Consider the following 23164-nt stretch of genomic DNA (forward strand, 5'->3'; position numbering starts at 1 on the left):
TCTCATCCGAAAGACGCCGCTCACTGAGCAGTATAGAGTCCCCGTCACTATACTGGGGCATTAGGACCCACACAGACCGCAGGTTGGGTGCCCCCTGCTGGCCTCACTAACACCACTTCCAGCAGCAACCTAGCTTTCCCATGTGGTCCAAGTACTGACCGGTCGCAGCCCTGCTTAGCTTCAGTGGGCGACCATGTGAGAGTTGCAGAGAGCTAGCTGCCGGCTCCTTGTAAAATATAATAATGACAAAAAGTTGGAACCTAGATGCTTTCTTAGGCTTTTAATTAAAGGTGTTTTCTGTCACTGTTTGTTTAGCCTGCAATAATGCATTCAGTGTAAAGCAGCACAATTAAACATTAAAAGATTGTGATCTCAATTCAAACCCGCACAACATGAATGATAAATGATAATAATTTGCATGTGTTTAATAATCAGCCGAAGCTCTGCGTTCAGATCTGCGCTTGATCAAGAGAGATTCAGTTTATACACTTTTTCTGTTCGTTACAAACATTTTAATAACACAAAAGCACAGTTTATAGTTCTGATATAAAGACTGATGTTTATGGTAAAGATTAAAATCACCGTTTAATGGATCTTGAAGCTGGTGAATGTTGTAGCTATTACACCGTTTAAACAAACAACCATCAAAATTATCTCACTGAAAATGTTTTCAGAAATGACCCATCTTTAATGAAGCATGACGTTTTGTTTGCGAATTGTTGAATCATTAAGTGGAAATAAATATGTGTTGTACAAGATGTTAGATTTCTATATTTAGCATGATCAGCAACAGAAGCAAAGATCCTTTTTCATATAGAAATTTTTCCTTTTTTTTTTTTTCAGATGGCTCTTTCCTGATTTGTATTTCTATTTAAAGTACAGGTTCAGTGTGTTAAAACCAAGGGTTTTTGCAGTAATAGTTCTGTATAAATGGAAACCAAATGACATTTGTCTCCTCTTTTCTTTCTGATTCCTTTTTGGTCCGATCCGTGACTCGAACTGTAGTGTGATCCAAACAGTGAGATTTGTGATTCATTACACCACTGTAATATATGTATTAATTCCGGTACTTTTACCAGTCTAGATGAGCATCAGACCCGAATAATTGAAATCTGCAAAGACGAAAAAGAAGAGTTTATTGAAGGACAGTGAGAAGATGAGTGATCCAGAACCCTTCAGAATTAAAGAGGAAGAGACTGAAGAACGAACAGGTAATGTTTAATTCTGAATCTTTATTAACCCTTGTGTATTGTTCAAAGTGACTACCCATTCCTTATATTAGAGCAGGGGTCACCAATCTCGGTCCTGGAGGACCGGTGTCCCTGCAGGGTTTAGCTCCAACTTGCTTCAACTAACCTGCCTGGATGTTTCAAGTATACCAAGTAAGAGCTTGATTAGCTTGTTCAGGTGTGTTTGATTAGGGCTAGAGCTAAAATCTACAGGACACCGGCCCTCCAGGAACAAGTTTGGTGACCCCTGTATTAGAGGCTGTTTTTGCCCCATTAACTAATATTATAACAACATTATTTGATTGCAAAGCCATGACAGCATATAAACATGCATTCTACATTGTTGGTGGTTTTCCCTGTTGGTACAACTTGTCATTTTTACTGTTGATCAGTTGGTTTCATTCACCCTTAAGCCTAGGCAAAAATTGTCTTTTATATGGAGTTCTTTGGAGTAAAATAGCCAATTATGTGTGTGTGTGTGTGTGTGTGTGTGTGTGTATAAATACACTTACTATGTTTAGTATGTTCTGAGTGCTGTGGGCTTATTTTGATTTTCTCATAGATATCAAGGTAAGGGCACAAGTGTTTCACACTAACCTTGACATGTCTGAGAAAATCAAAATCAAGCATCTCAGCTCTCTAAACATAGAAAACATAGTAAGTGTATCCTTCCTAACTAGCAAAACCATCAACAATTAAGAATGTATGATCATATGGTGTCATGGCTTTGCAATATTGGTCACTCTTGGTTACTCTAGAACAGGTGTCTAAACTCGGTCCTGAAGGGCCGATCTCCTGCAAAGTTTAGTTCCATCCCCAATGAGACACACCTGGGCTAGCTAATCAAACTCTTACCATGCTTTCTAGAAACATCCTTGCAGGTGTGTTGAGGCAAGTTAGAGCTGAAATCTGCAGTACACCGATCCTCCAGGCCCTCCACAGTTTGCTCCAACCCTATTCAAACACAGCTAATCCAAATAATCAAGGTGTTCAAGACTACCAGAGATTATTAAGCAGATGTGAGTTGGAGGTGGTTGGACCTAAACTGAGCAGAGCTGCAGCCCTCTAGAAATTAAGTTTGAGACCATTGGTCTAGACTGAGAAGCGTGATGGGTCACTCTTGGTTACTCTAGAACAGGAGTTTCAAATTCAGTTCCATGGAGGGCCACAGCCCTGCATAGTTTAGTTTCAACTCTGCTTCAACACTCTTACCCATAGATTTCAGATAAAACTGAAGGTATCAATTAGTTTGATGAGGTGTGTTTATTTAGGGTTGGAACTAAACTGCAGCTTCATCCCTCCAGGAACTGAGTTTGACTCCTGTGATCTAGACAAAGAAGTGTGTCACTCTTGAACAGGGGTGCTCAACCCCGTTCATGGAGAGCTACCTTCATGCAGATTTCAGTTGCAACTCGTATCAAACACACCTGCCTGTAATTATCAAGTACTGGCCAGTTCCTACTTATTTGGATCAGGTGTGTATGATCAGGGTTGGAGTTCTTGGTCACTCTAGACAGAGAAGTGTGATTGGTCGCACCTGGTCACTCTATACAGAGTAGTATGATTGGTCGCTCTTGGTCTCTCTTGACAGAGAAGTGTGATTGGTCGCTCTTGGTCACTCTAGAGAGAAAAGTATGATTGGTCGCTCTTGGTCACTGTAGACAGAGAAGTGTGATTGGTCGCTCTTGGTCACTCTAGACAGAGAAGTGTGATTGGTCGCTCTTGGTCACTCTAGACAGAGAAGTGTGATTGGTCGCTCTTGGTCACTCTAGACAGAGAAGTGTGATTGGTCACTCTTGGTCACTCTAGAGAGAAAAGTATGATTGGTCGCTCTCGGTCACTGTAGACAGAGAAGTGTGATTGGTCACTCTTGGTCACTCTAGACAGAGAAGTGTGATTGGTCGCTCTTGGTCACTCTAGACAGAGAAGTGTGATTGGTCACTCTAGACAGAGAAGTGTGATTGGTCGCTCTTGGTCACTCAAGACAGAGAAGTGTGATTGGTCGCTCTTGGTCACTCAAGACAGAGAAGTGTGATTGGTCGCCCTTGGTCAATCTAGACAGAGAAGTGTGATTGGTCGCTCTTGGTCACTCTAGACAGAGAAGTGTGATTGGTCGCTCTCGGTCACTCTAGACAGAGAAGTGTGATTGGTCGCTCTTGGTCACTCTAGACAGAGAAGTGTGATTGGTCGCTCTTGGTCACTCTAGACAGAGAAGTGTGATTGGTCGCTCTTGGTCGCTCTAGACAGAGAAGTGTGATTGGTCACTCTAGACAGAGAAGTGTGATTGGTCACAGTAGACAGAGAAGTGTGATTGGTCACTATAGACAGAGAAGTGTGATTGGTCACAGTAGACAGAGAAGTGTGATTGGTCACTATAGACAGAGAAGTGTGATTGGTCGCTCTTGGTCACTCTAGACAGAGAAGTGTGATTGGTCACTCAAGACAGAGAAGTGTAATTCCCTTCAAAGGCAAGACCGCTCTCCTGCATGGAAATACCAAATACCCAAGACGAAGAAACCCAGCATTATTTAATGTGGTAGTTTCATGTACTTTTCAGATATAGCAGCAACACAGAACTGTAAATTACTGAGACGTTAGGCAAATACTAGGGGTGTAACTGCAAAAATGTCTCGATATGCATCGTGGCATTATGACGATTTGATTACGATATGACGTCCGTTTTCTCTTATTAGTTGAGCTGTTTGCACGTGAGCTACGTTCCACCTGCTGTCGCACGTGAGTTCAGATTGCAGCAGCAGTAATGTTAGCAGACCAAGATGAGTGGAGCTGAAATAGAGGATGGCCCATCCTCTCAAAATCAGACGTCTGGCAACATTTCGGTTGTCCAGTCATTGCTTTAGCCTCGTCCGCTTTTTGACACGCATACTGGGTCAAACATCCTAAGTTTTAAAGTCTTCACAGTGATTTACATACTTTGCACAGCGACATGGATACCTCCTAATGGTGTTGAAAGAGTCACATACTGTATTTATAAGGTACAATTCACCCTAAAATATCATTCTGTCTTCATATAATGATGTATTGGCGGCCGCAAAATCACACAAGACGTGAGCTGTTACTACAGAGGGCGGATGATAGACGCGCGCGTATGGCAAGCTGTTTTAACATTTAAACCTTTGATCTGACTATCCATAAATACATTTAGAGATATCTCTAATTATATTTTGACTAGTCATAATTATAATTCGACTAGTCAAAATATAATTAGAGATATCTCTAAATGAATTTAATTAAATATGAATTAAATATATTTATGGATAGTCAGAACAAAGGTTTAAATGCTAAAACGGCTTGCCATACGCGCGCGTCTGCTTCAGTGAACAGAACCTGCAGGTTGTGACTAATAAAATAGTAAGCAACATTCAGTTTGTGGAACAGAGTGATCGTTCAATAGCCGCGTGGGAAGTATGAACAGCACTTAGCAGTGGAAATGAAACTGAAAGCGTGCACATTATTTAAAGGGGTGGTCCAGAATGTTATTTTTAAGGCTTGGTTGTGTTAATAAGATGCAAAGCAATGTGTGCTCATGTTTAACTTGAAGGAAATCGTGTTATTTTTTCATAAATCTCACTTTGATTATACACAGCTACTCAGCTAACATGAAAACGACTGTCATATTTCCTAGTTCCTCTAAAAGGCCCACCCTCAAGTGACTCTGATTGGTCATCATCATAATATGCTGTGATACGCCGATCGGCTTCACGTCACGCCCTGACAAGCACGCGCGTTTTGTGTAAACAGTCAGTCAGTCAGTCAGTCAACACGTGTCTGTAACGAGTGAAAATGGGATGCGGCTCCTTTAACTGTTTCTGTGCCTTTTAGTGTGTTTATGCGTGTATACGATGAAGTATTTGTAACACGAGAAGCGCATGTGCGCGGGAGAGATTTTTATTGTTCTTTTTCTCTCATGCTCGGATTAAGTTATTTTCTGTGGTGACAGAATAAAGCACAAGATGTGAGATGAGACCTTTGTGAGCCTGGATTGATTTGTTTTTGATGTTACACTCCAGTTGGGAAATCATTGCTGTATTTTTTTTAAATCAATGCGTTACAGGACGTCTTTCATGCATATGCGGAATATGCCTGTGTAAGTAACATGAATCGTTCACATATCTTTTGCGACTTTATTGTCCGAGTTGTAAAACGCATAGCAAAGCTGCCTATAGAGAGAAATTCTGCCGTCTCACACAGAGAGACGCAGGTGCTGGCCAAGAGTGCGTGTATGTGTATGTGTGTGTGTGCGTTTACAGCCGTTTGATAAATATGGATTTGTAACGTTAGCTAAGTCGTTAGCGGTTACCATAATTTCCCGTTGTTTACATCTTTGCTACAACACACCGTTAAAGTTAGACACTGTACATGTCATGATCAATTTTAACAAATAAAAACACTTACAGGTCATGACTCAGAGTTCACAGCGTCTCCTTGCTCCATCTTTGAGGAGATTTTAACTGAATCCAGCACTGAACTGGGAGAGATTCTGGAAGCTGTGTTTTGTCAAATCATGCTTGCTATGTATTTCATAGTTCTCTGGAACATAATTAATATTGAACTGTAAGCACTTCTGTGTTTGGGTCGTGTCATTTGGAAGCCCAACAACAGAAACAGAACAGCTCTGTGGAAACAGCAGGATGGCATTTCTCTCTCTGCAGTAACGTTACAGCGCCTCTGGCCACGGCCTTTACCTGCGCAGTGTGGGATGCGCAATAACGAACTTTTGTGATCTCACAGGGGGCGGAAGTATTTTTTGTAGTCCCCAAAATTCGTTAATTGTAGGCGTTGCTAAGCTAACTCTGTACAAATCAAGGTCTCCCTTTGCATTAAACTTTGAATATTTTACATTCAGAGATGCTGTTTATGTTCACACAGCTACATTACACATCAACTGAAGTTTAAAATATAATATCGTAGTGGACCACCCCTTTAAACAATCATATCGCATTTTAGAGTTATGAATACGACGAGCATTAACCCTTTTGAGTACAGAGGTACACAAAAATGTACGTCAACATGATACACTTGATAGCGCCGACATCAGCGACGCCGAAGAAATAGTAAACCTGCCTAAACTGCTGAAAAGAGTCACGACTGTCCTGTGTAATGAAAAGACGGCCACCCTGTCACTCATCATGCCCAACATGAAGACAGCCATCCATAAAAACCTCTCAGACAGATACACATCAGTTCAGGATTATCCTATAGAACTGCTGATTACCTGGAAATGTGGATTTTTTTTGCACACAGAAAAAACGCAAGTGACCAAGCAAAGCCTTAAGCTCTTACTGTTAAATTCAATTGAATAGAAAGCTTTTTTTTTTTTGCACCTTTACTTATATTGTTCCTTAATTTTGTCTCTGTCATTTCAATAATATTTTTAAAGAAGTTTTTAAATTGTTTTATTTTCCAGAGACAGGCCTGTTTAATTTATTTTCTTAAAGAAGGTTCAGTTTAACAAGTTGAAACAAAAGAAATACATAAAAAATAGTTTACTTGGTAAAATTTGCATTTCAGTTAAATTTTCAATTTTTATTCCAAATATCGTGATACATATCGAATCGTGAACATTATATCGTGATACACATCGTATCGTGAGCTGAGTGTATCGTTACACCCCTAGCAAATACTGGTCATTGACATAGTAAGATTATTTTCATTACGATTATCTGAGGAATGTGTCTGCAATTATGAACGTGATTTTGCGTAGCTTTTGATTGAACCAAGAGACTGTATAGTAAATGCTGCTCCATCTGAAAGGACCAGCTATATTACTAAGACCAGCTTGTCTGACAAGTTGTGCATGGCATCCTTGACGTAAGTTCCAGCCTTGCAGCTTTTTCTCTGATTTATTTATATAAATTAAATGTATTTTTAATTTCAGATCTGGTGATGGAGAATGAGGAGAGGCATGCCAAGACATGTCTGATCTGCACCGAGTGTGGAAAGAGTCTCTCAACAAAAGAGGTTTTCAAGTTTCACATGATGATTCACACTGGGGAGAAACCGTACACATGTACCGAGTGTGGGAGGAGTTTCAGGAAGTCAACGCATCTTAAACAACACATGAACATTCATGCTGGAGAGAAACCATTTACATGCACTTATTGTAATAAGGGTTTTGTATCCAAGCAGACTCTTAATTTTCACGTTATGATTCACACTGGAGAGAAACCATTCATATGTTCTCAGTGTGGGAGTAGTTTTAGGAGCTTGACATACCTTAATCAACACATGAGGATTCACACTGGAGAGAAACCATACGCGTGTACTCACTGTGGGAAGAGTTTTAGGCAATCGTCATCCCTCAATCAACACATGCTGACTCACACTGGAGAGAAAACACACAAGTGTGATCACTGCGGCAAAATGTTTGTGCGGGCTGCACAGCTGAGGCATCATCTCAGAGTTCATACCAACGAGAAGCCTTACTCGTGTTCTGAGTGTGGAAAGAGTTTTACACAGCTTTCAAGTTTAAGTCTGCATCAGAAGATGCACACTGGTACGAGAGACTATGTGTGCTTCGAGTGCGAGAGGACTTTTATTACAGCTATACATTTGAAAGAGCACCAGAGGATCCACACTGGAGAGAGACCTTACAAGTGTCCACACTGCGACAAGAGCTTCAGACTTTCAGGAGACCTGAAAGCACATGAGAGGATTCACACTGGCGAGAAACCTCACAAGTGTTCACACTGCAACAAAGGTTTCAGAGTTTCGGGAGATCTGAGAAGACATGAGAGGATTCACACTGGAGAGAAGCCGTACAAGTGTTCACACTGCGACAAGAGCTTCTGTCAGTCAGGAGAGCTGAAATCCCATGAGATGATTCACACCGGAGAGAAACCGTTCAAATGTGCTCACTGCGGCAAGGGATTCATACATTTAAGACATATGAAAACACACGAGAGGATTCACACTAGAGAGAATTCTTACAAGGGCTCACACTCCGACGAGACATTCGGAAATTCAGGACATCCAGAAACGCATGAAAGGATTCACCCTTGAGGGAAATCTTGCATGTTTTCACCCCCTTTATATTTAAGATCTTTAACATGGTCACTCCTGTGGCCGGTCTCTGAGGTCTTCTGGCGGAGCCCTTTTAGCTATTCCCACAACACGTCTTAAGGCTGCTTTCACACCTGTGAATCGATTCATTTGTTCCAAAACAGGGATTAAAATTGTTAGATTGTTGCTCTTTCCTCTTAGTGCGGTTCGCTTTCACACTGCAAAGTTTCTGAACGGACCAAATGAGCTAAAACAAGACGTGTGAGTAAACTCTCTTCACATTGGTCAGAGTTTCAGGGTTTATTCAGGGTCCCGCTCAGCTGTCAGGGAGGGGGGTGGTGTTTGACAGGGTGTGTGACGTGTTTGAAGAGCGGGGAGGGATGCGGTGGGGATGGGTGAAAAGGGTGTGCAATGTATTTGAGGACCGGGAGGGAGAGGCGCAATTTCTGGGAGATTATAACTAGTTTGCGGAAACCAGGGAGTCTGTGCATTTGCGGGAAACTTCCGTGAGACTTGGGATGTCTGGAATGACCTTCGCCCTACTCATAATTCTCTCTTCACTTAGCCGTATGCCTATTACATATCCATAATACACTATAATATAACCGGGTTCGGATCGAATCGCTTTCTCGCTACAATCGATCCGCACCAGAGTTTGTTTCAATCGAGCCAAGAGCACCTCATTCAGGCGATCTCAGAGCGATTGTTTTGGAGCGCATCCGAGCGCGATTGCTGGTTTCACATATGCCAAACGAAGCGCGCTAACTGGGCAAACGATCCCAAACAAAAGTGTAGGTGTGAAAGCACCCTAAGACTAAATGTTGATTTATCGAGTGATCTGCAGGACCTACGGCGCCTTCCTTGCTCGTAGTCATGCATTTATACTTCTACATGCTGTTTGTGTTGTTCTGCAGTAACACTTCCAAAACGGTAGCTGGCAGTAGGTTTTTACGTTCCTCTGTGTCGACTAGGCATGGGCCGGTGTAAGATTCTGACGGTATGATAACCTTGAATAAAAATATCAAGGTATTGTGATTACTGCTCTAAAATAAATTCTTTTTAAATGTCTGGGTAAAAAAAAAACATCTTCCCCTTTGAACACATTTTATTTTGAGAAACATTCAAAATATTTTGGCAGCAGGCACAGGATGTCAACATGACGTCAGATTGACGTTGTACCACAACATCGTTGGGACATTTTTGTTTTGGAATTGAAAATTGAGTTGATGTCAGAAGCCAACGTCCAACCTAAAAGCAACCAAATATCAACATCTAAAGCCTGGTTTATACTTCTGTGTCAGCTGATCGGCGTGACCCACGGCGCATGCAAGATGCGCAGCTGTGCATTCATACTTCTGCGCGCTGTTTCTGTTGCTCTGCAATAACACTTCTGAAACACTAGTTGGCAGTGAGGTCTTTATGTTCTTTTGTTTCGAGTTTTTTCTCTGGTGTTTTGTTTTTGTGAACATTTTCTGAATGTTCAAGTAGTTCAATCTCGCTCATTTAGAGGCAGGAACCGGCGGACGTGTAACAACTTTAATTATAAGGTCAAAACAAAACTTTCCATCCGGAGCTCCTTCACAGGACTCCACACTTGTAAACAGTCGTTCCATCGGGCTTGCACAGCTCTTGGTCCCGCCCACACTCGTCAGCGCTACCAAGCCGACCAATCACAGAGCTTGCGCTATGCGTCGTTACGACGTGTAGTCACATTTTTTAAGAGGTGCGCGTCAGCGATGCCGATGGCCACGATGAGGGCTATGCGTCCATGCGTAGGCCGCACCGTAGTATAAGCGTGCGCTTGACGCAGAAGTATAAATCAGCCTTAATGATGTTACAGCTTGACATTATGTGGACATTACCACTATGATGTTTATCAGACGTTGGATTTTGGTTGCTATACCTGACGAATAAATGTCAGTACTTTCTAACACAACCTAAAATCAACCAGATATCAATGTATGACTTAATACCTCGCAATTCTGACTTATAAACTCCCAATTCGGACTTAATAGTTTTTTTTGTTTTTTTTTTTTAATTCAGTGGCAGGAACGGGGTTCCATAAAATCTGCATAAAAAAGATTACGTTTTATAGTGAAGCAGATGTTGAAATTTGTATATAAAAAATTATAATTACTTTTGGAGACAAATTCCGTGAAGTAATATTTGCTATAAATAAATTAACATCTTGACAAAATTGGAACATGTAGTTGCATGAGCAAAATAAAGGATTTCCCAATAGATTACGTTGTGATTTTTCAATACAAAAACTCCCTCTTAAATGATCAGATTTTCATAAACAGACTCTTTTATACAAGCAATTAATTTACAAACATAATTTCCTCCCCATATAATTCACCAATTATGAACAATAGGCACATTTCACTTAGAAACAAATCTCTCTCTTTTTTTTTTTTTAATAAAGATTGGAGACAGAGGTATTTGGTCGGTTGTCCATCTATTAGACAAAGAGGGTGAGGTTCTCAGTCATAGAAAGTTTTGTGTATATAACTTTGAATGTGATCATAAGCAATACGCTAGGGTATTGAAATCTATCCCGAAGACATTTCTAATGATAGTTAGTAATGTGGTTACCAATATAAATGACTTCATCTGCCTGATTTTTTGATGAATGGACAAGATTGTATTCAGAGTGAAACACCTAATAAAATAATAAGATCAATATTAAGCCAAGATAAGTTTCCAATACAAGCTAGTAGAAATAGTGTGTCTTCTTCTTTTTCAATAGCTGTATTATCAAATTAAGATCAATGTTTGCTTCCTTCCCCATATTTCCCAAATCTATAGAAGTGGTGACGTGCAGATTGATACTAAAATTTCGATATCTCCGATACCAGCTTTGTATGTTTTAGAATTGATTATCTAATCAAAATATTGATATTTCAGTTATTTAGAGCAAATATGTAGTTTACTGCAAATAGAAATACAGCGGAAAGTAGCCACAATTACCCTAGTTTATCTGAATAACGCCAACTTACAGTTGAATTCAGAATTATTAGCCCCCCCCTCTATTTATTTCCCAAATTTCTATTTAACAAAGTTTTTTTTCAACACATTTCTAATCATAACAGTTTTAATAACTCATCTCTAATAACTGATTTATTTTCTCTTTGTCATGATGACAGTAAATAATATTAGACTAGATATTCTTCAAGACACTTCTATACAGCTTAAAGTGACATTTAAAGGCTTCACTAGGTTAATTAGGGCAATTAGGCAAGTTATTGTATAACGATGGTTTGTTCTGTAGACTATCGAAAAAATATATAGCTGAAGGGGGCTAATGATAATGACCTTAAAATGGGTTTTAAAAAATTAAAAACTGATTTTATTCTAGCCGAAATAAAACAAGTAAGACTTTTTCCAGAAGAACAAATATTATCAGACATGCTGTGAACATTTCCTGAATCTGTTCAACATCTTTGGTAAATATTTAAAAAAGAAAACATAATTCAAAGGGGGGGCTAATAATTCTGACTTCAACTGTATTAATAATTAATAATAGCTGAATAATGTTGGAACTACTTGTTCTTCCTCCTGCCAAGTCACTTGACATCGTAACGACTAGACGGTAAGAAGAGGAGGAAAGAAGAGGCGCAGGTGCTGCTAGGGCGAGACAGACATCGCTTTCAGAGTCCTTAGGTGCAGCAGGCACCATCCAAGTACAGAGGGAGAAAATGTGGAGATGTGGCTGTATTTTGGGGACTTTGTGACATTGAATATGTAAGTTGGCTCTTTTTTTGTATAATTCTTCATCAATAAACACGAATAACCCGTAATATGTCTCGTATTCAGTGTGAAGTGACACTTTTAAGTGCAGTACTTGTTACTTTAATTTCCTAAACAGTCATTTATGGGCAAAGAATCGGATCGGTATCGCAGATACTCGCCTTCATTTTACTTGGTATCAGATCAGATAGGAAACCAGTGGTATCGCACATTACTAAAAAGAAGAACAGTTTAAAATATTCAGTGATGTTTACCCATCTTCAGAGTTTTTAAGCAGATTTAATTTTGAGCTCAACAATTGTACATTCTGTGAGGTTGACAGTGAACCGACTGCACATTTGTTTTTTGACTGTTTTAGCAGAATCTTTTGGTCTGATTTATTCCAGTGGTTGAAGATTTCTCTCAAGTTGTCCTCTCATTTTTCTAAAACTAGTGTTTTATTTGGTTTATTGGGGACATATGTCAATATTCAATTTGTATTGAACAATATTCTAATTTTGGAGAAATGTTTTATTCATAAAGTGCCTTAAAACAAAACCACTGTTCGTAGTTTTCCAAAAGGAATTTTGATTATACTGTAAATCTTTAAAGTTGCTAAAAACAAAATGTGGAAGAAGACTGTTTAGTTTATTGCAAAAATATTCATTAATAGAAAACTCAGTAGTGTAAATGTGGTTTATTTTTCTCTTTCTTTTAGTTGTGTGTGTAAGATTGGGCAATCTTATTATTTCTGGTATTAATTTTACTGTAATAATAAGACTAAGAATGTTAGTAAATACACAGCTTTTCCCTTCAGAAGTTAGGAAGAGACCCCTTGTTTTAGATTTTCCTGAAGACAAGCTGGTTTGAATTCGATTTCCCTCTTTTCCACGTCTACCAGAGGCAAAAGAAGTTCAGTTAAAAATTATTCATGATATTTACCCTTGTAATGAGTTCCTCAGACATAGTTTTAATATGGATTGTAGCGTTTGTACCTTTTGTGAAGCAGACAGAGGAACAGGTTTCATTTATGCAACTTTTCTGTTTGATTAAGATTAAAATATGTAACAGCTGATTTTGATTTTAAAACGATTAAATATTTATCTTTTTGTCAGAATTCTGATCTGGAATTTTTGTTTGACAATATTGTGACGATGGCAAATTATTTCTTTCATAAATGCACATTTTTTAATAGTTTTTTTGCTTTTCCACAAATATTTAATGGTCTTTAATTCTTTAAAGCTTACGAGACATAAAAAAGCCCTTGGACTATATAGTCTGTTAAAGGCAGTTTTTGATGATTAACCTTCTTGTATTATATTGCATTGTATTTTGTTATTTATTTATAATTATTTGTTTTTGTTTAATAATAATTATATTTTTAATTTTATATATCTTTTTGTGGAAGCTGAGTTATTTGGACTTCCTAGTTGATTAAGATGTTTCTATGACTGGTTATGTGTTTCTTTCTGTATGCTCTTATAAGAAATTAAATAAAAGTTGTGTAGAGCGAATGAACTCAGCTTTTTTTTACCCTGGAATGGGCGTGGCTTACGAAGAAAGCGCTTGTACTTCCGGAGCTGCCGCTTTTAGCAGCAGATAAATAGAATGGCGATATGACTGCTGCTTTGATCTTACGCGTTCGGAACGCTTCTTCTGTTCGATTGTTTGGAACGCGAGTTCTATTTTGCTGTTTACGCGGGTAAAACGGGAATAGCGGCGAAACGGACTTTTATTAGCAAATGTAAACAGCTCAATATAGAGGTCCGACTGTTTGTTAATCAGTACCTCGGGACTGCTGTTGAGGATTGAGAATTGGTATTGTTAACCCTATTGGCGGTCAATACTAGTATACTCTACATGAGAAAATAGTAGAATATCCAGAGTTAAGAGTTCACTGAAGAGGATGGATCTATATGAAGATTTTGCAGAACAAAGAGGTTAGTGATTATTGATCATTCTTCAGTGGAATTATTTAAGTAGCCTAATAATTTCTGCACCACATGCTATATGGGAATAGTCATCTGTTTATAATGAAAACGACAGTAAATGTCATAAACAGAGTCTCAAATGTCTTCATGACAGATTTATTTTCAAAGTGTTTTCCTACTTTACGTAAATAAATCATGTGTTTATTAATGACTACTGATTAACCTTTAGTGTAATCGCTAAAAAGGTTAAACTGTTATTTTAACTAATGGAACTGATGTTCATTTTCGCGAGGAGTGTAGAGATAAACATTAAGAAATAATCGCAAAATCTTTCTCAAGGAAGGAAACTTACATTTTCATTCTATTACATTTAAAACGCTTCATTTGTTTATATTCAGGCACTTATTTGATTGCCAGCCCTTTTGATGATATGCACTCACCGGCCACTTTATTAGGTACACCTTACTTGTACCGGGCTGGACCCCCTTTTGCCTTCAGAACTGCCTTAATCCTTCAGATTAAACAAGGCACTGTAAACATTCCTCTGAGATTTTGCTCCATATTGACATGATAGCATCACAGTTGCTGCAGATTTGTTGGCTGCACATCTCCCGTTCCACCACATCCCAAAGCTGCTCTATTGGATTGAGAGCTGGTGACTGTGGAGGCCATTTGAGTACAGTGAACTCATCGTCATGTTCAAGAAACCAGTCTGAGATGATTGGCGCTGTATTGATTTGGTGCGTTATCATGCTTGAAGTAGCCATCAGAAGATGGAGACACTGTGCTCATAAAGGGATGGGCATTACTCAGGTAGGCTGTGGCGTTGATGCTCAATTGGTACTAATGGACCCAAAGAAAATCTCCCCCACACCATTACACCACCACCACCAGCCTGAACCGCTGATACAAGGCAGGATGGATCCATGCTTTCATGTTGTTGACGCCAAATTGTGAGCCGAGCATCCGAATGTGTCAGCAGAAATGGAGACTCATCAGAGCAGGCAACGCTTCTCCAATCTTCTGTTGTCCAGTTTTGGCGAGTCTGTGTGAATTGTAGCCTCAGTTTCCTGTTCTTAGCTGACAGGAGCGGCACCCGGTGTGCTCTTCTGCTGCTGTAGCCTGTTCTGATGCTCGGTGTGAAATGCAGCAGATCGTCTTGACCATGTCTTCATGCCTAAATGCATTGAGTTGCTGCCTTGTGATTGGCTGATTAGAAATTTTGACAGTTGGACAGGTGTACCTAAAAAAGTGGCCGATGAGTGTAATTTTACATTTTTTAAATAAAGAATACTTTAAAACAAAGTCCAAAACATTTCATTGCAAATAACAGAAGAAAAAAAGCTATAGTAAAGTTCTTTAATTTGTTATGGATATTTTATAGTTACTGGGAACACAACAACTATAGTAATCTAAACAAATAAACCAAATACTGTAGTTTTCCACTACTATAGGGTATATTATACTAGAATACACCACACTTTACTGTAGTAAAACCTAAAATATGTGCAGTATTTATTCTACAGTAGTTTTCTACAACTATAGGGTATATTATACTGCAGTACACTACATTTTACTGTAGTAAACAGTATGTATTACACTATTTTCTAAAACTATAAGGTATGTTATTGCACAATACACCAAATTTTAGTGTAGTAAAACCTAAAATATGTGCAGTATTTATTATACTGTAGTTTTTTACAACTATAGAGTATATTACACTACAATACACCACATTTTACTGTAGTAAAACTTCAAATATGCTACAGTATGTATTGCACTGTAGTTTCCTACAATCGTTGTAGATATTATTCTACAATACACCACATTTACTGTAGTAAAACCTCAAATATGCTAAAGTGTTTATTACACTGTAGTTTTCCACAACTATAGGGTATATTATACTACAATACACCACATTTCACTGTAGTAAACCCTAACATATGCTGCGGTATTTATTACACTGTTGTTTTCCACAACTATAGAGTATATTATTACTCGTACTATAGTATACATACTATATTACTATAGTATGTGTAACCCCGCTGGTCCTACGCCACCCAACCAGCTCCGAGCTGGGTTCGTACCGGCGAACTTCCGCATGGGAGTTGGTTGCTCTAACAAGGAGGCTAAAGACCGTGGCCTCTAGCGTCTGTCGCCAGAGCACCTTTAGAGGTCAGAGGAGTGAGGTTTACCTGCACAGCACACACTAGCTGGCCTCCGTTACACTCACCCCCCTAAACCTCACTCTCATCCGGGTCACGGCACCAATGGGAGTGAGGTTTAGGGGGTGAGTGTAACGGAGGCCAGCTAGTGAGTGCTGTGCAGGTAAACCTCACTCCTCTGACCTCTAAAGGTGCTCTAGCGACAGACGCTAGAGGTCATGGTCTTTAGCCTCCTTGTTAGAGCAACCGACTCCCATGCGGAAGGTCGCCGGTTCGAAACCAGCTCGGAGCGGGTTGGGTGGCGTAGGACCGGCGGGGTTACATATGTATCTAAAAACACTATAGTATTTCATAGAGTGTTTTGTGTGTTATGATTTACAAGATTTGAAAAGTTTAACATGTGATGTAAGAATATTTCGCAATGAAACACAACCTTTATTTTTGTATTTTAGATCTGATGGAGGTAAAAGAGGAACCTACAAAGCTGAACGAGGAGGAGGAAGAGGAGGAGCCGCCAAGTATCTATTACATCACTGAAGAAAACCCGTCGACTTTATCGCCAACAGCAACCAAACTTAAAAACTACGTCTGTTCTATCTGTGAAAAGAGCTTTGCGAGGAAATACAGATTAGATCGGCACGTCCGAACGCACACCGGAGAGAAACCGTTCGCGTGCGTCGAGTGCGCAAAGAGTTTCGCGTGCAAAGAAAAACTCGCCAGACACGCGAAAATACACACCGGAGAAAAACCGTACACGTGCAGTCTATGCGGGAAGAGTCTGGCGTGTAAGACGAGATTAAAGCGACACATGAACACACACACCGGAGAAAAGCCGCACGTTTGTTTGCAATGCGGGAAATGCTTCACGTGTAACGCAAGTCTACAGCGGCACGTCAAACTGCACACCGGAGAGCGTCCGCATATATGTCGTGAGTGCGGGAAGGGCTTCATACGCAATGAAAAACTAATCAGTCACATGACCATTCACACCGGAGAGCGGCCTTTTATTTGCGACGAATGCGGGAAAAGTTTCCGACACGTCAATGGACTTCGCGATCATCAACTTTCGCACTCCGCCGTCAAATCCTTTCCGTGCGATCAATGCAATAAAGAGTTTATCACTCCATCTGCGCTGAAAAGACACCTCAGGGTTCACTCTGGCGAGAAGCCGTATTTGTGTACGCTGTGTGGGCGGAGTTTCTCTCGAGTGGATATTTTTAAAAGGCATCAGGAGGTCCATATTGGTGTGAAGGATCACGTCTGCTTCGAGTGCGGGAAGGCGTTTATTACGTCCGACCAGCTCAAGCAGCACCAGAGGATTCACAGCGGAGAAAAACCCTACACGTGTTCGGTTTGCGCAAAGAGTTTCACGCAGTCGGCGCATCTGAAAGTACACGAGAGAGTTCACCATAAGAAAACTGTGCAGCACTGTGATTCGGTGCTCGAAGAGTTTCAGGCGGGCGAGCCGTTTGTTGATTCATTTGAACAAGCATCATTCGATGAATCCAACATTGTGGATTTTTCATGTTCATGAAAATTATGTGTGTAGGCCAATATTATGGAATTATATATAAATATATATATACACAGTGGTCCCTCGTTATTCGCAGGAGTTACGTTCTAAAAATAACCTGTGATAGGCGAAATTCGCAAATGTGTCTGCTTTGTTTTACAATTATTATAGATAGTTTAAGGCTGTAAAACCCCTCACTGCACACGTTGTACACTTTTCTCTCAAAGTTGAAAACTTCATAGGAAAATTAGTCCAGTATTATAAAAAAAAAAACAAAGATCAAAACCATTTCATCTTCATTTGTTTATTACATAAGCCGGGTAACTTCTACCTTCCTTCTACCTAACTTTTTGTGCGATGGTTAGCATCTTGCCTTTTAGGTGCTACCACAGGTGCCTTTGACGGTGCAGAACGTTTCGTCGACATTGTGGGAAGAAATCTTGGTACAGCACTTCAGAGTCACACTGCTAGCTATCAAAGATTCATGTCAATTTGACGAGCTGAACCCATTCTGTACTGTACAGGAGACAATTATTGACAATGGTCTACAGCCAATCAGGACGCAGAACACAATGCGCTAATCAGGATGCAGATGTGCTGTATGAAAAAAAGCATGTCAATGTGCACAATAAAAATCTGCGAGACCGCGTAAAGTGACCCTTGTTATATCTGAGGACCACTTTCTGTCTATCTGTCTGTCTATCTATCTGTCTATCTATCTATGAACACACACGCAGTTGATGTCAGAATTATTAGCGCCCTCCTGTTAAATTTGAATGCTTTTTTTATTTTTTAGGGTGAATAATTGAGACTTTAAGTGTAAATGTGCGTGTTTCCTATGACTGGGCTGTTGAATGCTTGATTCTGATTGGCTGATGGGCATTATAAGCAGGGGCATCGCCAGTGAGGGGAAAAAGGGGACTGAGTAATATATAAATTGTCACTGGCAATCGCGACGGCAAGTGGAGAGGCCTGCGCGACCAACTATTCCCCTCTCCACCCCCCTTCACTTTCGCCAATCTAGCATCCCCCCCACCCCCACTCCTCACTTAGCCGATCCCAATCAATCACCCCCCACCCCCGCTCTTCACTTAGCCGATCCCAATCACCCCCGCTCTTCACTTAGCCGATCCCAATCACCCCCGCTCTTCACTTAGCCGATCCCAATCACCCCCGCTCTTCACTTAGCCGATCCCAATCACCCCCGCTCTTTACTTAGCCGATCCCAATCAATCACACCCCAGCCCCGCTCCTCACTTAGCCGATCCCAATCACCCCCGCTCTTCACTTAGCCGATCCCAATCACCCCCGCTCTTCACTTAGCCGATCCCAATCACCCCCGCTCTTCCCTTAGCCGATCCCAATCACCCCCGCTCTTAACTTAGCCGATCCCAATCACCCCCGCTCTTAACTTAGCCGATCCCAATCAATCACACCCCAGCCCCGCTCCTCACTTAGCCGATCCCAATCACCCCCGCTCTTCACTTAGCCGATCCCAATCAATCACCCCCCACTCCCGCTCTTCACCTAGCCGATCGCAAACTTACCGCCATCCCTCTTCACTTTTGTCGACCGCACCACAACATCCCGACTTTTCACTTAGCCGAACTCCCCAACCCCTCCCCCACCCTCTTTATTGCCCCCATGACTCTTTACTTAGCCGACCACAATCCCCCCTTTCCCCCCCTGCTCTTCACTTTCGCAGATCGCAAACTGCCCCCACCCCTTTTTACTTTTGCCGACCAAATTCCCCACCCCCACCCCCTGCTCTTCACTTTCGCCGAACGCAAACTTTCACCCCCCCCCCCCCCCACAGCTGTACACTTTTGCCGATCTCAAACTACCACCACCCTTTTTCACTTTCGCTGACTGCACACTCCCCAAACACCCCCCTCACCCTTCTGCACTTTCACCGACCGCACACCCCCTCGACTTTGTGCTTAGCCGAGATCACTTCCCCTCCACCCGTTCTTCACTGTCACCCATTGCTAACTCTCCCCTCACCCACTCCTCCTTAATTTTGTCAACCATACCTCCCACCCCCCACCAACTCTTCACTTTGCATGCCCCACACCCTGCTCTTCACTTTCCACTCTTTGTGATTAGAGGGGCCCACTAAAATCATTGTGCATATGGCCAAAAACTGCTGGCTACGCCCCTGATTATAAGGTGTGTCGTTTTTTTCATATATATATATATATATATATATATATATATATATATATATATATATATATATATATATATATATATATATATATATATGACCATTTAATGTTGTATTTATTCACTGTCATAACATTATTTATCAGTCTGTAGACCTCTTTGGATGTTTGGAAGCGATGGAAATTAAAAACGCAATACATTAGGACCATTGTTATTGTTTACATGCTTCAAAATGGTCTATATATACATCAACATGTAGGATTTTGATTGTAATGCAATGCTTTGTAACCATAATTATTGTGAAAAGCTCTGTAAAAATAAACCCGAATTGAATTTAGAATGTAATTGGAACATTTGTCTGTTCAGTAAAGGGTTTATATTATATTTCAGTTTCAGGTTTGAAACTTCAAGAATCAATTCAGGATTTTGGCTATTTAATTCACAATTCTGACTTTTCTCAACATTGCGATTTTATTTTATTTTTTATTTAATTAATTTTTTACATATGTGAAGATTCTGTCTTTTTCAAAAGTTGCAACTATTATTTTAGTTTTCTTTATGAATGTTTAATATTCAGATTTTTGAAATATTTAGTTGTGAATGTATTTTCTTAACCCTAAAATTTATACGAACAATGAAATAAAATAGGCTAGATTTTCATTCATTCATTTTCCTTTGGCTTAGTCCCTTAAGGTGGTCACCACAGCGGAAGGAGCTGCCAATTAATCCAGCATATGTTTTACACAGCGGATCCCCTTCCAGCCACAACCCAGTACTGGGAAACACCTATAGACACTCATTCACACACACACACATACACTACGCCCAATGTAGTTGATCAATTCCCCTATAGCGCGTGTGTTTGGTCTGTGGGGGAAACCGGAGCACCTGGAGGAAACCCACGCCAACACAGGGAGAACATGCAAACTCCATACAGAAATGCCAACGGACCCAGGCGGGACTCGATTCAGCAACCGTCTTGCCACACTGGCCACAGTACTAACCACTGAGCCTCCGTGTCGCCCTGGCTCGATTTTAATGGTTTTTTTTTTTCATGCATTTTATAAAGCCTCAAAGTTACTAAATCTATTTCTTATGCATTTACAAAATACTTTAGCTTTCAACTTCTTAGCATATGAGGAGGGGAATAGCAGATTATAAAAAAACAGCATACAATGTTTTTATCTTAATAATACATTTTTACCCCATTACCTTCATTTATATTCTAGTGTTTATTATTATTATTATTATTCTATTATTATTATTATTGCTGAACTTTCTAAATGCACTTCTAATGTTTACACAAAGCTGTAAACACAGCGCAAATCCACTAGGTGGCGCACAAGCGCTCTGAAGCAGCTTTGTAACTTGACATAAGACCAAAGAGAAAGACGGCGGTGAAGGGAATGTTACTTATTTCCTTACTTTTCCCAAAATACGAAGCTTTAAATGGTGAGTAAAATTGTGCAAATGCAAAGTGATCTTTGATATATTCACTATCACAGCTGTTAAATCCCAAGATCGTTCTCTGTACGTTTGCCTTTATGCGCGAGGAAACTGACTATGAGCTGCTCCGTGTCATGTTCTGTACTGTAGTTTGTTTGTTTGGTGTGTCGCGACAGATCGCTAGTGTTTCCCCGATCACTGCGTGTTACATTATAGAAGGCGATTTGGGGCAAGAACTAAAACAAATCAATAAATCATTTCAGTCTCAAAGAATCAACATTGTCGATCCAACTTTATTTCTGCAGGGCTTTTATTATGTAGCTTGTGTCACAGCAGCTTCACATCTTTTGACTGAACCAGCTGTAAATGGTCCATCAGACGTCATAAATTAATGATTAATATTTTAACCTGTAGCATAAATGTTAAGGACAATATCTCTTTTTTTAATTAGCATTTCCCTGCTGAAAAATCCAGCTTAAACCAGCCTAAGCTGGTTGGCTGGTTTTAGCTGGTCGACCAGGCTGGTTTTAGAGGGGTTTTGGCCATTTCCAGGCTGGTTTCCAGCCATTTCCAGCTTGGTCTTAGCTGGTCAGGCTGGGAGATGACCAGCTAAAACCAGCTTGACCAGCCTAGCCAGGCTGGGAGTCCAGCCAAAACCAGCTATGTCCAGCTTAAACCAGGCTGGTCCTGCTGGTTTTAGCTGGATTTAGCTGGTCATTTTCCAGCCTGACCAGCTAAGACCAGGCTGGAAATGGCTGGAAACCAGCCTGGAAGTGGCCAAAACCCCTCTAAAACCAGCCTGGTCAACCAGCTAAAACCAGCCAAGGCTGGTTTAAGCTGGATTTTTCAGCAGGGTTTGTTGTCTGCTTTTATTAAATCCATGATTTATTCAATTGTTTTTCTCCCCAATAACCTGATCGATGTGTGAATGTATTATTCATTCATTCACTTTCTTTTCGGCTTAGTCCCTTTATTAATCTGGGGTCACCACAGCGAAATGAACCGACAACCTATACAGCATATGTTTTACGCAGCGGATGCCCTTCCAGCTGCAACCCATCAATGGGAAATATCCATACACGCTCATTCACACTCGTACACTACAGACAATTTAGCCTACCCAATTCACCTATAGCACATCTTTGGACTGTGGGGGGAAACAGGAGCACCTGGTGGAAACTCATCACGGGGAGAACATGCAAACTCCACACTGAAATGCCAACTGACCCAGCCAAGGCTCGAACCAGCGACCTTGCTGTGAGGTGACAGCACTACCTACTGCGCCACCAAATCGCCCTGTGTGTATATATATATATATATATATACATATATATACACACACATATATATGTGTGTGTGTGTGTGTGTGTGTGTGTGTGTATGTATATATATATATATATATATATATATATATATATATATATATATATATATATATATGTATGTATGTATGTATGTATGTATGTATATAATATTAGGGCTACGCAAGTTTAGAAAAATCTGACATTGCGATAGTTTGTTTTGCTGGGATGTATATTGCGATATGACCACAATTTCACCAGATGGCTTTGAATAGCTCTATTTTTGGGCAAAAAAAATCATTAATTGGTTGGGTTGATTTTGGGTCAATCATTAGCGCTTCTATGTTCTTGCTGTCAATTGTGGAAAGAAATTATCGCTAAAAGTGTCATGAGAAGCGTCACTACTAACTGAATGGAGAAGGAGCACATGGTTACGTTTTGTTGAATGCCGCCCAGGGGTCGTTCTTCGTACGTGGATTACTCAGTTAGCTGGATTTGGATATTGACGATTTAACACAATCCAGGATCGTTTCGTTCTTCAAAGCTGATCCGAGAGTTGTTGTCATAGCAACAGTTCCGCTAGCTCAAACCTGATCGGGAGCAGGTTCAATTCATATAAACAGGATTAGATCAGGTCAGTTCAAGCAAAGATAATAGAGAA

General features: G+C 40.3%; 3 protein-coding genes across 10 annotated transcripts in view; all 3 read left to right on the plus strand.

Moving 5' to 3' along the window:
• The window catches only part of LOC147838311 (uncharacterized), a 441300-nt gene extending 429248 nt beyond the window's left edge, over positions 1-12052 (plus strand). The window contains exons 2-4 of one of the 5 annotated variants that reach the window (XM_087303598.1): positions 1080-1994; positions 2719-3827; positions 6868-12052. In XM_087303598.1, coding sequence (XP_087159724.1) covers positions 7137-8252 — 1116 coding nt within the window. In that variant the 5' untranslated portion in view covers positions 1080-1994; positions 2719-3827; positions 6868-7136 and the 3' untranslated portion in view covers positions 8253-12052. Of the gene's footprint in view, positions 1-133; positions 1995-2718; positions 3828-6867 lie in introns of all 5 variants that reach the window. The other 4 variants (XM_087303599.1, XM_087303595.1, XM_087303597.1 and 1 more) reach the window with 4 other exon arrangements.
• Positions 1-23164, plus strand: part of si:dkeyp-53d3.6 — a 109977-nt gene that overhangs the window by 82686 nt on the left and 4127 nt on the right. Inside the window, exon 1 of one of the 2 annotated variants that reach the window (XM_087302066.1) lies at positions 21138-21208. The exons of the other annotated variant lie outside the window; for it this stretch is intronic. Within the exon in view, the coding sequence (XP_087158192.1) occupies positions 21163-21208 (46 nt within the window). The 5' untranslated portion in view covers positions 21138-21162. Of the gene's footprint in view, positions 1-21137; positions 21209-23164 lie in introns of those variants that run through there. 2 annotated transcript variants of the gene reach the window in all.
• zgc:101130 lies at positions 13550-18243 on the plus strand. Of its 3 annotated transcripts, XM_087302626.1 has the most exons (3): positions 14166-15697; positions 15790-16188; positions 16291-18243. In XM_087302626.1, exon 3 carries the CDS (start codon positions 16499-16501, stop codon positions 17609-17611), a length of 1113 nt encoding a protein of 370 aa, XP_087158752.1. In that variant the 5' UTR covers positions 14166-15697; positions 15790-16188; positions 16291-16498; the 3' UTR covers positions 17612-18243.

This window comes from Danio rerio, chromosome 22 (genome assembly GCF_052040795.2).
Source record: "Danio rerio strain M-AB ecotype USA chromosome 22, GRCz13ab, whole genome shotgun sequence".
Classification (NCBI taxonomy): Eukaryota; Metazoa; Chordata; class Actinopteri; order Cypriniformes; family Danionidae; genus Danio; species Danio rerio.

Coding starts and splice junctions, on each gene's coding strand:
- zgc:101130 (XM_087302627.1), top strand. CDS start 16,499: ATGAAACACAACCTTTATTTTTGTATTTTAGATCTGATGGAGGTAAAA.